General features: G+C 53.9%; 1 protein-coding gene across 1 annotated transcript in view; it reads left to right on the top strand.

Moving 5' to 3' along the window:
* Positions 1–16,591, top strand: part of LOC132385459 (synapsin-1-like) — a 244,053-nt gene that overhangs the window by 224,241 nt on the left and 3,221 nt on the right. The window contains exons 10-12 of the mRNA XM_059957544.1: positions 8,691–8,840; positions 9,816–9,915; positions 11,647–12,334. Coding sequence (XP_059813527.1) covers positions 8,691–8,840; positions 9,816–9,915; positions 11,647–12,334 — 938 coding nt within the window. The remainder of the gene's footprint in view (positions 1–8,690; positions 8,841–9,815; positions 9,916–11,646; positions 12,335–16,591) is intronic.

The following is a 16,591-nucleotide window of genomic DNA, read 5'->3' as shown; positions in this document are numbered from 1 at the left end:
TATGTGGGGGGTCAGGGTCAACTGTCAGTTGTCCCTGATGTCCACACCTGCAATAGGTGCATCCAGCTGCAGCTCCTATCAGACCGAGTTAGGGAGTTGGAGCAGGAGCTGGATGAACTACGGATCATTCAGGAGGCAGAGGCAGAGATAGATAAGAGTTATCGGGAGGTAGTCACACCAAAAAGACAGGAGGTAGGCAAATGGGTGACGTCAAGAGAGGCGGGGGAGCAGACAAAGAGAGCAGAGCACCCCTGTGGCCGTTCCCATCAACAATAAGTATACCGTTTTGGATACTGTTGGTGAGGATGACCTACCAGGAACAAGCTGCAGTGGTCCTGTCTCTGGCACTGAGGTTGGACCCTTGACTAGGAAGGGGAGGAGGGAAGAGAAGAGAGCGGTAGTGATAGGGGATTCTATAGTCAGGGGGGCAGATAGGAGATTTTGTTGGGAAAGATCGGGAGTCTCGGATGGTATGTTGCTTCCCTGGTGCCGGGGTCCGAGACATCTCAGATCGGGTGCAGGTTATTCTCGAGAGGGAGGGCAAGAATCCAGATGTTGTGGTCCATGTAGGGACCAATGACGTGGGTAGGATGAGTGAGGGGTCCTGTGTAGGGAGTTCAGGGAGTTAGGTGCGAAGCTGAAGAGCAGGACCTCCAGGGTAACAATCTCAGGATTGCTACCTGTGCCATGTGCGAGCGAGGCAAGGAACAGAAGGATTATACAGATTAATACGTGGCTGAGAGGATGGTGCAGGAGGGAGGGCTTCAGGTTTTTGGATAATTGGGCTTTGTTCCAGGGAAGGTGGGATCTGTTCCGAAGGGACGGTTTACACCTGAACTGGAGCGGTACTAACATTCTTGCAGGAAAGTTTGCTAGTGCTTCTTGGGGGGGTGGGGTTTAAACTAAATTTGCCAGGGGGCGGGGATCCAGAATGTGAGAGAGGATAGTGAGAGGAAGAATAAAGGACAGGTGGGGACTACACGGTTCCAGAATATTAAGTGTGTAGTAGAGAAGGGTGAGGCGGAACAAGTGATAAGAAGGACACATGTACAGAGAGATGGCCTGACAGAACATGGAGTTAAATGTGCAGAAAGAATAAGTAAATTTAGGAAGGACAACAAAATTCTAGGGGCGTATAGCCCGATGGGAGTTTGGGGAGCTGGGTTAAGCACAATAGGCAGCAATTCAAACGGAGAGAGGAGAAATGGGCTAAAAATTTTATATCTGAATGCACAAAGTGTCAGGATTAAGGCGGATGTGCTTGAAGCTCAGGTGCGAATGGGTAACTATGATGTTGTTGGGATAACGGAGACATGGCTGCAGGGAGATCAGACCTGGGAAATGAATGTACAAGGGTATACGTGCTATCGTAGGGACAGAAATGTGGGCAGAGGGGGTGGGGTGGCCCTGTTGGTGAGGAATGAGATTCAGTCCTTTGCAAGGGGGGACATAGGATCAGGAGAAGTGGAGTCTGTGTGGATAGAACTGAGGAACAGTAAGGGCAAAAGGACCCTAATGGGTGTTGTCTACAGGGCACCAAACAGTAGCATGGATATTGGGTGCAAGTTGAATAGGGAGTTAACATTGGCATCTGGCAAAGGTAATGTCGCAGTAGTTATGGGGGATTTCAACATGCAAGTGAACTAGGAGAATCAAGTTGGTGCTGGACCCCAGGATAGGGAGTTTATAGAGTGCCTACGGGATGCATTCTTGGAACAGCTTGTACGAGAGCCGACCAGGGACAAGACTATTCTGGATTTAGTGTTGTGTAATGAACAGGATTTGATAAGTGATCTTGAAGTAAAGGAGCCATTAGGAGGTAGCGACCATAATATGGTTAGTTTTTATCTGCAATTTGAGAAGGATAAGGGCAGATCGGAAGGGTCAGTGTTGCAGTTGAACAGGGGAAACTATGGAGCCATGAGGGAGGAGCTGGCCAAAGTTAACTGGACGGATATCCTAGCAGAAAAGACAGTGGAACAGCAATGGCAGGTATTCTTGGGAATAATGAACAAGGTGCAAAATCAGTTCATCCCCCAGAGAAGGAAGGATTCAAAGGGGCCACAGTGGTTGACAAAGGAAGTCAGAGATTGCATAGCATTAAAAAAAGAAGCATGACAGAGCTAAGGTGAGTGGGAGGACAGATGATTGGGAAATTTTTAAGGAACAACAGAACTTAACCAAAAAACTTAACCTCACATAAGGGTGAGGTTATGGGAAACAGAGAAATGGTAGAAGAATTTAATGAGTGCTTTAGTTCTGTTTTCACTAAGGAAGACACAAGCAATCTCCCAGATGTATGGATGGGCCAAGAACATAGGGTAACAGAGGAAATGAAACAGATTGACATTAGGAAGGAAACGGTGATGAGTAGACTGATGGGACTGACAAATCCTCAGGTCCAAATGGTCTGCATCCTAGGGTACTAACGGAGGTGGCTCTGGAAATTGCGGATGCATTGGTAATCATTTTCCAATGTTCCTTAGATTCAGGATCAGTTCCTGAGGATTGGAGAATGGCTAATGTTATCCCACTTTTTAAGAAAGGAGGGAGGGAGAAAACAGAGAACTATCGACCTGTCAGCCTGACATCGGTGGTGGGGAAGATGCTAGAGTCCATTATTAAGGATGAAATAGTGGCAAATCTAGATAGCAGTGATAGGATTGGGCTGAGCCAGCATGGATTTACCAAGGGTAAATCATGCTTGACTAATCTGTTGGAGTTTTTCGAGGATGTAACCAGGAAGTTATATGGGGGAGATCCAGTGGATGTAGTGTACCTCGATTTTCAGAAGGCATTTGATAAGGTCCTACATAGGGGATTGGTGGGTAAAATCAAAGCTCAGGGCATCAGGGGGAAGACATTGACATGGATAGAAAACTGGTTGGCAGATAGAAAGCAAAGGGTAGCAGTGAATGGGTGTTTCTCGGAATGGCAGGTGGTGACTAGTGGGGTGCCACAGGGCTCGGTATTGGGACCACAGCTGTTTACGATTTAGATGAAGGCATTGAGAATAACATCAGCAAATTTGCTGATGATACTAAGCTGGGTGGCAGTGTGACATGTGATGAGGATGTTAGGAGAATTCAGGGTGACTTGGATAGGCTGGGTGAGTGGGCAGATACTTGGCAGATGGCGTTTAATGTGAATAAGTGTGAGGTTATCCACTTTGGGAGTAAGAACAGGAAGGCAGATTATTATCTGAACGGTGTAGAGTTAGGTAAGGGAGAAATACAAAGAGATCTAGGAGCCCCTGTTCATCGGTCACTGAAGGTGAATGAGCAAGTGCAGCAGGCAGTGAAGAAGGCTAATGGAAAGTTGGCCTTTATTACAAAGGGAATTGAGTACAAGAGCAAGGAAATCCTCTTGCATTTGTACAGAGCCCTGGTGAGACCACACCTGGAGTATTGTGTACAGTTTTGGTCTCCAGGGTTAAGGAAGGACATCCTGGCTGTAGAGGAAGTGCAGCGTAGATTCATGAGGTTAATTCCTGGGATGTCCGGACAGTCTTACACAGAGAGGTTGGAGAGACTGGGCTTGTACACGCTGGAATTAAGGAGATTGAGAGGGGATCTGATTGCAACATAGAAGATTATTAAGGGATTAGACAAGATAGAGGCAGGAAATATGTTCCAGATGCTGGGAGAGTCCAGTACCAGAGGGCATGGTTTGAGAATAAGGGGTAGGTCATTTAGGACAGAGTTAAGGAAAAACTTCTTCTCCCAGAGAGTTGTGGGGGTCTGGAATGCACTGCCTCGGAAGGTAGTGGAGGCCAATTCTCTGGATGCTTTCAAGAAGGAGCTAGATAGGTATCTTATGGATAGGGGAATCAAGGGATATGGGGACAAGGCAGGAACCAGGTAATGATAGCAGATGATCAGCCATGATCTCAAAATGGCGGTGCAAGCTCGAAGGGCCGAATGGTCTGCTTCTGCACCTATTGTCTATTGATATGGCAAGAAGGCAGGTGTATGGGGTTGAGTAGGATCCAGGATTAGCCAGGATGGAATGGCAGAGCAGACTCGATGGGCTGAATGGTCTCCGATGTCTGAGTCTCATGGTTTTGCTCAACACAGCCCTGTGTCAGTCCCCAAACTAATCCCACTGTCCCACTCTCTCCCCACAGCCCTGTGTCAGTCCCCAAACTAATCCCACTGTCCCACTCTCTCCCCACAGTCCTGTGTCAGTCTCCAAACTAATCCCACTGTCCCACTCTCTCCCCACAACCCTGGGTCAGACCCCAAACTAATCCCACTGTCCCACTCTCTCCCCACAAATTGGCAGAGGACGGAGGCTACGGAAGTTCTTGAAGCACTACAGTGCAGATGTGATTTGCTAATACTGAGTGACGCTTTGTGTAAAATTGCTGCAATGACACGGCATTCCATCTGTGAACAGTCAGTGTGATGACTGGAGCTGTTCCAACAGACAGTCCTCTGGCCATGCTGGAAGGTCATGCTGTCTGGGAGGGAGTCAGGTTGTGTGCGAGCGGGGGTCACAGTTCACTGGACGAGCTCTTTGACCTGACGCCCAGGCTCGTGTGCCAGTACTGGAGGAGCTTTCGCTAAGAGAATGATGGAGGGAGATAGAAAGAGCGAGAGGGAGAGAGTGAGAAAGAAAGAAAGACAGACAGACAGAGAGAGGGGGAGGGAGAAGGAGAGAGAGGGAGGCAGTGAGAAAGAAAGAGAGGCGGACAGAGAGAGAGGGGGAGGGATAAAGAGAGAAAGGGAGAAGAGAGAGCAAGAGGGAGAGAGTGAGAGAGAGACAGAGAGAGGGGGAGGCAGAGAGAGGGAGGCAGTGAGAAAGAAAGAGAGAGGCGGACAGAGAGAGAGGGGGAGGGATAAAGAGAGAAAGGGGGAAGAGAGAGCAAGAGGGAGAGAGTGAGAGAGAGACAGACAAGGGGGGAGAGAGAAAGAGAGGGGGAGAGAGAGAGGGAGGCGGTGAGAAAGAAAGAGAGATGCGGACAGAGAGGGGGAGGGAGAAAGAGAGAGAAAGGGGGAAGAGAGAGTGAGAAAGAGAGACAGAGGGGGAGAGAGTGACAGGAAGAGAAGGTGGGTAAGACAGGAGGAAGAGACACAGAGCCCCCTCGCAGAGTATGGTGTGGGCATCACTCCTCACCGCCCCTCCCAGAGTACAGGAATCTCTCCTCACCGTCCCTCCCACAGCGCATGCTCCCTCCTCACCACCCCTCCCACAGCGCAGTGCTCCCTCCTCACCACCCCTCCCAAAGTGTGGCGCTCCCTCCTTACCACCCCTCCCACAGCGCAGTGCTCCCTCCTCACCACCCCTCCCACAGCGTGAGCTCCCTCCTCACCTCCCCCCCTCGGCGAGGAGCTCCCTCCTCACCACCCTTCCCACAGCACAGTGTTCCCTCCTCACCACCCCTCCCTCAGCGCGGAGCTCCCTCAACACCCCCCCCCCTCAGCGAGGAGCTCCCTCCTCACCACCCTTCCCACAGCACAGAGCTCCCTCCTCACCGCCCTTCCCACAGCACAGTGCTCCCTCCTCACCACCCCTCCCACTGCGCGGAGCTCCCTCCACACCACCCCTCCCACAGTGAGGAGCTCCCTCCTCACCACCCCTCCCACAGCACAGAGCTCCCTCCTCACCGCCCTTCCCTCAGCACAGCGCTCCCTCCTCACCACCCCTCCCACAGCACAGCGCTCCCTCCTCGCCCGAGGTGACTCTGCAGCTCTGAGGATTACCCCTGTAATGCTGTTTGCGATGCCCAGCCCGAGCTTTCATTTCCCGGTTTCGCCTCAGTCAGAGATATCAGCAGGTGCCGTGTGCCTGTGACAGAAAGTCGCCTGTGAGGCAATCAGGGATTGCGAGAGAGAGAGGGGAGAGGAGGAGAGAGAGAGGGGAGAGGAGGAGAGAGAGAGGGGAGAGAGGGGGGAGAGAGAGGGAGAGGGGGAGGAGAGGGAGAGGGGAGGGGGTGGAGAGAGAGGGGAGGGGGAGGAGAGGAGAGAGTGGGGGAGAGCAGGGAGGAGGGGAGAGAGAGAGAGGGGCGAGAGAGAGCAGAGGAGAGAGAGAGGGGGGAGAGAGGGAGAGAGCGAGGGGAAGAGAGAGGCAGGGAGGGGGGAGAGAGAGCAGGGAGAGGGGAGAGAGAGAGCAGGGAGGGGGGAGAGACAGAAAGTGAGAAAGAGTGAAATGAAGAGAGAAAAAAGAGGGAGAGGAGGAAAGAATGAGAGGGGGAGATATGGGGGGGAGAGAGAGGGGAAGAGATAAAGAGCGTATGAGAGGGTGTGAGATAGTGCCTCAAAAATCAGCTTCCATCACTACCTCCATCACCCAGGACGTGCCCTCTTCTCATTGTCACCATCAGGGAGGGGGTACAGGAGCCTGAAGGCACACACCCGATGATTCAGGAACAGCTTCTTCCCCTCCGCTGTTAGATGTGTTTAATGACCATTGAACCCATGAACATCTCCTCATTGCTTTAACTCTCTTTTTATGCTACTTATTTAGTTACAGATTAATTTAATTTAATATATAAGTAGCTTGATTTCCACGTTGAAGAGAAGTTTGGATGGGAACCTGGATGGGAGGGGTGTGCAGGGCTATGGTCCCAGTCAGCTTGATGGGACGAGGTAGTTTAAATGGTTTGGCATGGAGTAGATGGGCCAAAGGGCCTGTATGCGCTGCACTTTCCAATGCTGCTGAGATACAAAAGGAGCTGTTGATGTATCACCAGTTATGACCCCGCAACACTCGCTGTAAAGGCCACCCACACCAGTCTTGTTCTCCAGCTCTGGGTCCGTCCCTGTGTCTGCCTCGGCCGTTCCAGACACTTCTTCAATGTTGTGAGTGTCTCTTCCCCCATCAGCCCCTCCAATCCCCTCTCCACCCCTCATCCTAAAGCCATGCCCTGGGTTTGGACACCTCTGCCCCAGGGCGAGGTTCCCTATCCTTCCACCCTGTCTCTATTGCCCCTCATCATTCTGTCCACCTCTATCAGCTCTCCCTTCTCCAGGGAGAACAGACCCAGCCTCTCCAGTCTCTCCTTGTAACCGAAACACTCCGTCCCGGGCAACGTCCTGGGGAATCTCCTCTGCACCCTCTCCAGTGCAGTCACCTCCTTCCTGTAGTGTGGAGACCAGAACTGGACACTGTACTTCAGCTGTGGGCTGGACAACGTTTCGGGACAGGACCCTTTACCAGGACTCATGAAGAGTCCCCTCTGTTTTTCCTGGGGAGCTCCCTCCTCATTTCCCCTCCCAGAGTGCGACGGTCCCTCCTCGTTGCCCCTCCCAGAGTGCGACGGTCCCTCCTCGTTGCCCCACCTAGAGTGCGACGGTCCCTCCTCATTGCCCCTCCCAGAGTGCGACGCTCCCTCCTCATTGCCCCATCCCAGAGTGTGACGCTCCCTCCTCATTGCCCCATCCCAGAGTGCGACGGCCCCTCCTCATTGCCCCTCCCAGTGCGACGGTCCCTCCTCATTGTTCCTCCTGCAGAAAAGCAGTCAAGTGAGCCCAGAAAACGTGTATGTGAGTGTGTGTATGTGTGTGTGTCTGAGTGTGAGAGTGTGTTTGTGTGTGTGTGTGTGTCTGGGTCTGTGTGAGTGTGTGTGTGCCTGTGTGTGTGTGTCTGGGAGTGTGAGTGGGAGAGTGTGTGTGTGTGTCTGGGGGTGTGAGAGTGTGTGTGTGTGTGTGTGTGTGTGTGTGTGTGTGTGTGTGTGTGTGCGCGCGCACCTGGGTGTGTCTGTGTGTTTTTGTGTGACCTGACTGTGCAGTGGCAAGGTCTGGAAACACTTATGTTGCAGGGGCTCCCAGGAGAGACAGATCGGAAAAACAGACATGCAGGTTTACAGCGTGGATTTCTGTCTAGTCCCCGGAGACTCGTCTGTCAGGGCACCTGAACAGCTTACACTTCTCTCCCTGAGGGTGTGTGTTTCTCATAACTGTGTGTGTTTGATGCAGGTGTGTGCTTGTGTGTGTGCCTGCGTGTGTGTTTATTGTGTGTTTGACGTGTGTGTTTGCATTTTTACGGTATGTGAGTGTCTGTGTCCCACCCCAAATCCCGGTTCCCCATACAAAACAGATCAGGCACATCGACCCCCAAATCTCTCCCCTCACACAGAAATAAACAAGAAGATCCGGTGAAAAAGCACAGAACATAAAAACAGTAAGACTGAAAGAAATATTTCATTGTCTAAGTGTGTGTGTGTGTGTGTGGGTCTGTGAGTGTAGTCTATGTGTGCATTTGTGTGTGTGTGTTTAAGTGTGTGTCTGAGTGTCTGAAGTCTGTTCGTTTGTGTGTGTCTGTAAGTGTTTGAAGTCTTAAGTGTGTGTCTGTGTTTGAAGTCTATGTGTGCGTTTGTGTGTCTGCGCGTGTGTGTATTGATGTGCGTGTGTGTGAAGTCTGTTTGTGCATTTGTGTGTGTATGTGTGTATGCGTGTGTGTATCTGTGTTTGGGTGTGTGTGTGAGTGTGTGTGCGTGACAGTGTGTCTGAGAGAGTTGACAGTCTGACGTGTGTGTATCTGTGTTTGAGTGTGTGTGGGTGTGTGTGTGAGTGTGGGTGGGTGTGTGTGTGAGTGTGTCTGAGAGAGTTGGCAGTGTGACGTGTGTGTGTGTTGAGGGAGTTTCTCCAGGCACCATCCTGTCCACCCTCATCCTGAGTATGGGATGTGGAGCAGGAGTGGGTGGCTGTGGGTAGTTGCCCCTCTCCTGACACCTCCTTCTGCCCCAGGTGACGGACTGCGCCCTGCCGCTGATCGGCGAGCACCAGGAGGAAGACAAACAGCTCATCGCGGACCTGGTGGTGACCAGGATGTCCCAAGTGCTGCCCCGCCCGTCCGTCCCGTCTCCGGTCCGATCCTCAGTGGGGCAGCAACAGCAGGTAACGAGACTGTGTGGGAGGGGAGGGGGGTTGTCGCCAAACCCAGCCTGCTCCTGCTTCATCCACTCCTTCCCCAGAACTTAGAGAATACCCCCCACCCCTTCTACAGCGTGGAGCTCCCTCACTACCTCTCCCTTGGTGCAGAGATCACACACTGTCCATTCCCTCAGAGCAAGGGGATCCCTCACCGCCCACTCTCGGAGTGAGGAGATCCCTCACTGCCCACTCTCGGAGCAAGGAGATCTCTCACTGCCCACTCTCAGTGCAAGATCCCTCCCTGCCCACTCGGAGCAAGGAGATCCCTCACTGCCCACTCAGAACAAGATCTCTCACTGCCCACTCGGAGCAAGGAGATCCCTCACTGCCCACTCTCAGAGAAAGGTGATCCCTCACTGCCCACCCTCAGAGAAGAGATCCCTCACTGCCCACTCAGAACAAGGAGATCCCTCACTGTCCACTCGGAGCAAGGAGATCCCTCACTGCCCACTCAGAACAAGGAGATCCCTCACCGCCCACTATTGTCAGCGTGTAGATCCCTCACTGCCCACTCTTGTCAATGTGGAGATCCCTCACCACCCACTCTTGTCAGCGTGATCCCTCATTGTCCACTCTCAGAGCAAGGAGATCCCTCACCACCCACTCTTGTCAGCATGGAGATCCCTCACTGCCCACTCGGAGCAAGATCCCTCACTGTCCACTTTCAGAGCAAGGAGATCCCTCGCCACCCACTCTTGTCAGCGTGTAGATCCCTCACTGCCCACTCTTGTCAGTGTGGAGATCCCTCACCACCCACTCTTGTCAGCGTGATCCCTCATTGTCCACTCTCAGAGCAAGGAGATCCCTCACCACCCACTCTTGTCAGCATGAAGATCCCTCACTGCCCACTTTCAGAGCTAGGAGATCCCTCACCACCCACTCTTGTCAGCGTGGAGATCCCTCACTTGTCTCTTCCCTCTGCTCGCATCCCCACCGCAGGTCCAGCAGACAGGCCCGGCGCCCTCTGTCTCCATGGCGACACGCCAGAACCCAGGACTCCACCAGGGATCCCTCCCGCAGCAGAGACCCCCTCCGCAAGGTAAGTGGGTGATGCTGCCCAGGCTCTTGCTGTGCCAAGTGGAGACAGGCACCCCTGAGTCATTCGGGCAGCCGGTAGCGTCTTAGGTCAGAGCTTTATTGAGTCAGGGTTACGGCTCAAAGGGCCATACAAACCATATGGTATAGGAGCAGAACTGGGCCATTGGACCATTGAGAATGCTCCCCCACTCCATCATGGCCGATATTTTCTCTCTCACTCTGTAACTTCATCCTCACGTTCTGAAGCAATGCCCCTCTGTTACGACCACAAGACACAGGAGCAGATTTAGGCCATTCAGCCCATCGAGTCTGCTCTGCCAAACCATCATGGCTGATTAATTGACCCATTTTCTTGCCTTCTCCCTGTAACCTTTCACACCCTGACCTCTCAGCCTCTGCTTTAAATACACCCAATGACTTGGCCTCCACAGCCGCCGGTGGCAATGAATTCCACAGATTCACTGAAGGAATTCCTCCTCTGTTCTAAAGGGGCAGAATGTACCCTCTATTCTGAGGTGGTGCCCTCTGGTCCTAGACTCTCCCACTTTCAGAAACATTTCCCCCCCCCCCACCTCCACTGTTTAGACCTTTCACTATTTGATAGGTTTCAATGAGATCACCCCCTTCATTCTTCTAAACTTCAGCGAGTCCAGGCCCAGAGCCATAAAACCCTCCTTGAACATAACCTTTTCATTGCTGGGATCTTTCCCACACTCTCCTCTGGAACCGCTCCAACATCAGCACGTCTTTCCTGAGCTATTTCCCCACATTCTGCCTGACTAATGTCTTCGAGAGTCTCAGAAGATGTTTTCTGGAATGTTTACGAGAGATTGGATAGATGTTCTCAGTGGAGGGGGCGGAGGACGTCACCTGATGGAAGGGTGAACAAAATTATGGAGGGGACATAGATGAGGTTGATAACATCGTTTCCCCGGGGGGGGGGGAGAGTCTAATAGCAGCGGGCACAAGTATTTGCGTTTATAGTGGGAGGGGAAATGATCATAGGGGACGGGGTTGGTGGGTGTGTGGGCATGGGAATGGATTCTCACCACAGGAGACAGGTCCGTTGGCCCGACCACTCCCATGTTGACCCAGAGGCAGCTTAGCCCTGGACACGTTCACAGAGATGGGGAATGTCTGGGGGCGGGGGGGGGAGGGTAGGGACAAATGGGAGCGTCAGCACAGAGTGGCTGGGGCCAAATGGTCTGATCCCGCACTGTGACAGGCTCTAGAGGGGCCAGAGGACAGCTTACACTTGGTAACTAATGTCTCTCTCTTCCCCACCCTCTTTCTCTCTCTCCCTCTTCCCCCTCTCTCCCCTCTCTCTTACTGTTCTCTCTTTCTCTCTATCTTTCTACCTTTCTTTCTCTCTCTCTCCCGCCATTTCTCCCTTCCTCCTCTCTCTCTCCTCCCTCTCTCTCTCCTGCCATTTCTCCCTTCCTCCTCTCTCTCTCCTCCCTCTTCCCCTTCTTTCCTGTCACTTACTGCTCTCTCTCTGACATGCTCTTCCTCCCTTCGCTCCCTCTCCCTCTCCCCCCTTCTCCCACCTTTCTCTTTCCTGGCTCTGTCTCCCTCTTTCTCCATCTCCTTCTTCTCTTTCACACTCTCCAAATCCATATCTATCTTCTCTCTCACCATCCCTCTCTCTCTCTTCCCCATCCCTGCGTGTGTCTCTCTCTCTGCCTCTCCACTTCTCTCTCTCCCTCGCTCTCCTCCTCCTCTGCCCCCACAGGTGGACCCCAGCAGCCTCTGCCCCAGCAGTCCCAACGCCCGGGGCCGCCATCCCACCAGCGGCCTCCCCCGCAGGGCCAGCCAATCGCGGGCCTGAGCCCACAGGGCTCGTCTGGCCCACCCCTTTCGCCACAGCAGTCCAGGTCGGCCAGCCCCACCGCTCAACGCCAGCTCAGCCCCCTGGGCCAGCACGGCCCACAGCAGCCTCCCCCTCCCGCGGCGCCAGGTGTCAGGGGAGGTGGCGGTCCGGCCCAGCAGCCCCGGACCCCGGGTTCAGCCGCGGCCCAGCAGCCCCGGACCCCGGGTTCAGCCCCGGCCCAGCAGCCCCGGACCCCGGGTTCAGCCCCGGCCCAGCAGCCCCGGACTCCAGGATCTGCCTCGGCCCAGCAGCCCCGCCAGGCCTCGCCCCAACGCCCCCTTGCTTCAGGACCCCAGGCCAGGCCCGGGCCAGGGCAGGGAGCTTCCCCTCGCCAGGCTGGGCCCAGGGGAGGGTCTGCGGGAGGCCCATTGGCTGGGCGGCCTGCCCCTACCACCCAGCAGCCGCGTCCAGCTGCCCAGGGGGGACAGGGACAGCACCACCAGCCACACCAGCAGCCTCACCAGCAGCCGCACCAGCAGACCAGACCTGGAGGCCAGCAGAAGGCCCCACCACCCCAGCAGGAGGCCGGCGCACCCCATCCTCACATGAAGTAAGTTGGTCGGCTTGCTGTGGTGGGGTGGGGGGAGAGGAGGGAGGGGCATTCGTCCATCACGCGTGAGCTGAGCAAATTGCATCACTCCCTATCCCCTGGCAGGTGGCCGGCTTTGGCCTGACTGAGTTGAACCAGCCTGTCTGCGCCTGAACCAGCCTATCTCGATCTCTCTGGGGCTGAACTAGACTAGCACGGACTATCCTGAACCGGCCTAGCCTGGCATATCTAGGCTTGACCTGGCTTTGCTCAGTCTACTAAGGCCTGAAATGGCCTTGCTTGGCCTACCACAGGCCTGAACCTGCCCTGTGTGGCTTACCAAAACCTGAACAAGCCCATCTCATTCTATGTGGGCCTGAACTGGCCTAGCTTGGCCTACCTGGGTCTGAACCCATTCACGTGGACTGAGCCAGAGCCAAAAACAGCTCACCTGGGTCTAACCTGGCCCTCTTCAACTTGATGCATCATAAACCAGCCCAATTTGGTCCACTTGGGCCTAATCCTGCCCAGTTGGTACTGATTAGGCCTGAGGTGGCCTCCTCAGATCAAACCAGCCTCCCATTCCAAAATCTGGCCCACTAGGGTCTAACTTAGCCCATTTCAGCCTAAAGCAGCTTGATTTGGCTTTACTTGGTCTAAACCAATCTACCTCAGCCAGCCTGGGCCTAAAATGGCCTACTTTAGCCTGGTTCTGTCCAAACCTTGGCCCACCTGTGTGTAAATGAACCCACTTCAGTCAGACCCATCCTAATCCAGCTCAATTTGGCCCATCTAAACTAGCTCACCCATTTGGGCCCAGCTCAGCATGAACTGGCCACCTTTGACCCACCTGGGATCAAACCATCCACCTGCATGTAACCCAGCCCACTTCAGCCTGGCTCATACTAAATCAGGCCAACTTCATCTAGATTGGCCGAAAATATCCTACTTCAGACTAGCTTGGCCCAAGCCAACCAATCTAAGCCATTTTGTATCCTTAGTCTGGTTCAATCTAAACCATCTCACTTTGGCTTGTCTGGGCCCAAATCAACTCTCTCCTGCCCACCTGGGCCTAATCCAGCCTACTCTGGCCTGGTTCGGACTACAGCTGGCTACTTTGGCACATCTGGGTTTAAACCTGCCCTCTTCGGTTTGTCCTGAGCTACATCAGCAAACTTTGACCCACCTGGGCCTAAACAAGCACACTACAGTCTGGCTCAGGGCCAATTGGCCTGTCTCAGGCTAAATCAGCCCACTTTGACCCACCAGGATCTAAACAAGCTCATTTCAGCCTGGTTCAACCTAATCAGGGTCAATTTAGCCTAGCCAAATCTAGACAACTTTGGCCACATTGGGGGGGGGGGGGGGGGGTGTACATGTCTTTATGTGTACGCGCAAATCTGTGTCTGTGTGTGTGTGTGCATGTATGTCTTTATGTGTATGCACAAGTCTGTGTATGCGTGTGCGTGTGCGTGTGCATGTGTGTGTGTGTGTGTGTGCGTGAGAGAAAGAATACTGCACAACAGTTCCTTAAAGTTGTTACAGCCAGGGGTTTGTAATGGGGATGAGCTCCCACTATCTATTAAATGCTCCTGATGGCGTGCGCCTCAAACAGCCTCTGACAACCAGGTCCAGCTCCTGGCCTTCAGGTGTGGCTCAGCTACCAAGCCTGGCTGAACCGTTTCTACTGACAGGAGAAGGGGCAAAGGCAGGTTTCTGGTGCCTTAAAGCCAGTCGCTTCGGGCAGACGGGGCTCGTCAGCCGTGATTGGCAGCTCGTCGGGGAGAAGGAAAACTCTGATCTCAAACCTCCGCTGCCTTGTGGCTGTGCCCTTTCGCGGAGAAGGCTCGGGAGTTAACCCGGAGGGAAAAATCGGGAGCTGGAGTCCCTAGGCAGTCTGAAGTTGAGTTCAACGCTGACTGGCAACTCCTGTGACACTGCTGGTGTCAAACTGTACCGGTCTCTGCCGTTCCTTTGGGTTCGTCAGATGCGTGGAGAGGGGGAGCCTGCTACAAGGGAGGAAAGGGTGCTTGAGGGAGCAGGGACAGGGGCTCGCGTTGACCGGTACTTCTTGCAGAGCCAGTCTATTAAGTCAAGTGAAGCACTGCGACCGGACACTAACCAAAGTTGGCAGAGTTTCAGCACTCCCGTCACTGAGGTTAGCGCAGAAATCCCGACCGAGGGACCCAGCCAAGCAGAGAAAGATCAAAGGGCGCAGACCGCTCGTGAAGTGGCCCAAATCCGCTGATGAGAAGGAGTGGGAGACCATCAACATCGACTTGATGAAAACTTTGGAGCAATTGTAAGGGACAGCAGAAAAGAAGTGGGATGCAATGGGAGACGTCGTCAACTCCGGGGGAAGAGCGGCTTGGCGTCGGCGCAAGGTAGAGTGGAAAGGCATCACCACCACCACCGATAAAGTCCAGGAGGCAGCAGGATATTGAGCGACCGGTTCGGGAAAGGAGACAGCTAGGGAAACAGTGGAAGAAAGGTCCAGACTGTCAAGTGGACATGGAGAGCTGGCAGACAAAGGTACGAGGATCTGGGAATCGGAGGAAGCTGCGCGGAAAGAAGGAATAGGAGAGAGCACAATTCGGCAAGGACACTTTAAAATTCACTAAAGGTCTCTTCACAGAAAAAATGTGGAACCTGGAAAACATCAAAGCAGGAGCCGGAAGAGCGCCTGGGAAAGATTCACAACAACCGGAAAAGGCAGGAAGATACGGTTATTCCATCCGACGTCCGACCTACCACTTGGATTGTGACCCTTTAAAATGGAGGGAGGTGGGGAAGGCAGACCGACAGGTGAGAGTGGCACCCGGCTCTCCGTGTCCTAGTGGAGCAGCATACAGGCTTTAGAAGAGCGCACTGGGAGCCTCACGGTTTCTCTGGAAGTTCATATGGCGGAGGCCTGATTCCAAAAGAAAACGATGCAGAGAACAGCAGCCAGCTTCGACCAATCTGCCCTCTGAACATCCAGGGGAAAATCATCCGCACTGTCAGAGCTCAAAGGCTGGCCAGCGACCTGCAGAGAAAGGAGCACATTGATACCCTCCCGTGTTCCAACGAACATGCAGATTTAATGGGTTAATTGTCCCCCTCCCTCTCCACTGATGTCTGTGTGGTTTGTACACTGACTGGTGTCTCTCAGTCCCTCTCTCTCAGGGGGAGATCTGTACACTGACCGGTGTTTCTCAGTCCCTCTCTCTCAGGGGGAGATCTGTACACTGACCGGTGTCTCTCAGTCCCTCTCTCTCTCAGGGGAGATCTGTACACTGACCGGTGTCTCTCAGTCCCTCTCTCTCAGGGAGAGATCTGTACACTGACCAGTGTCTCTCAGAGGGAGATCTGTACACTGACCAGTGTCTCTCAGTCCCTCTCTCTCTCAGGGGAGATCTGTACACTGACCAGTGTCTCTCAGTCCCTCTCTCTCAGGGGTGATCTGTATACTGACCGGTGTCTCTCAGTCCCTCTCTCTCAGGGGGAGATCTGTACACTGACCAGTGTCTCTCAGTCCCTCTCTCTCAGGGGGAGATCTGTACACTGACCGGTGTCTCTCAGTCCCTCTCTCTCAGGGGAGATCTGTACACTGACCGGTGTCTCTCAGTCTCTCTCTCTCAGGGAGAGATCTGTGCACTGACCGGTGTCTCTCAGTCTCTCTCTCTCAGGGGGAGATCTGTACACTGACCGGTGTCTCTCAGTCCCTCTCTACCACTGCTGGCCCCTACACTGCTCCACATCACCGTAAAAACCCTCCATCCCCTATACCCCTCCCATCTCCAAACTCCCCCCCCATCTCTCTGAACCTCCCTCCCCTACACCCTTCCTTGACTCCATCACCCCCTCCTTCCCCTACACCCTCCCAATCTCTGTGACCCAAACCCTCCCCTATGCTCCTCCCCTATCCATGATCCCTCTCTCACCTACACCCTCCCATCTCTGTGCCCCCTCCCTTCCGTACACCCCTCTCTGACTCTGTGAACCCCCTCCTACCCCCTCTGTCTGAACCCCTCCCTCCCCTACTGCCCTCTCCATTTTCCTCACTGCCTTCCTCCCCAGCTTCAAACGGTGAAACCCCTTGGATGATCAGACTGACCCAGAGGGCCTCGACTGTGGGCCGAAAGGGCTACAGATGAGGGGACGGTGGACAGAAATGGGACAGAAGGAGGACACGGAGGATGAGTTGAGGAGAGCGAGATCCTGGCAGAGGGCAGGAGGAAGGGTAGTGGGTGAGGGAGCAGGATTGTGAGGGAGAGGGGGTGTGCAGGAGGGAGATCA

The sequence above is a fragment of the Hypanus sabinus genome (assembly GCF_030144855.1).
Source record: "Hypanus sabinus isolate sHypSab1 chromosome 24 unlocalized genomic scaffold, sHypSab1.hap1 SUPER_24_unloc_16, whole genome shotgun sequence".
In the NCBI taxonomy this organism is placed as follows: Eukaryota; Metazoa; Chordata; class Chondrichthyes; order Myliobatiformes; family Dasyatidae; genus Hypanus; species Hypanus sabinus.
Note: the sequence above shows the minus strand (reverse complement) of the source record. Positions and strands in the feature narration are given on the sequence as shown.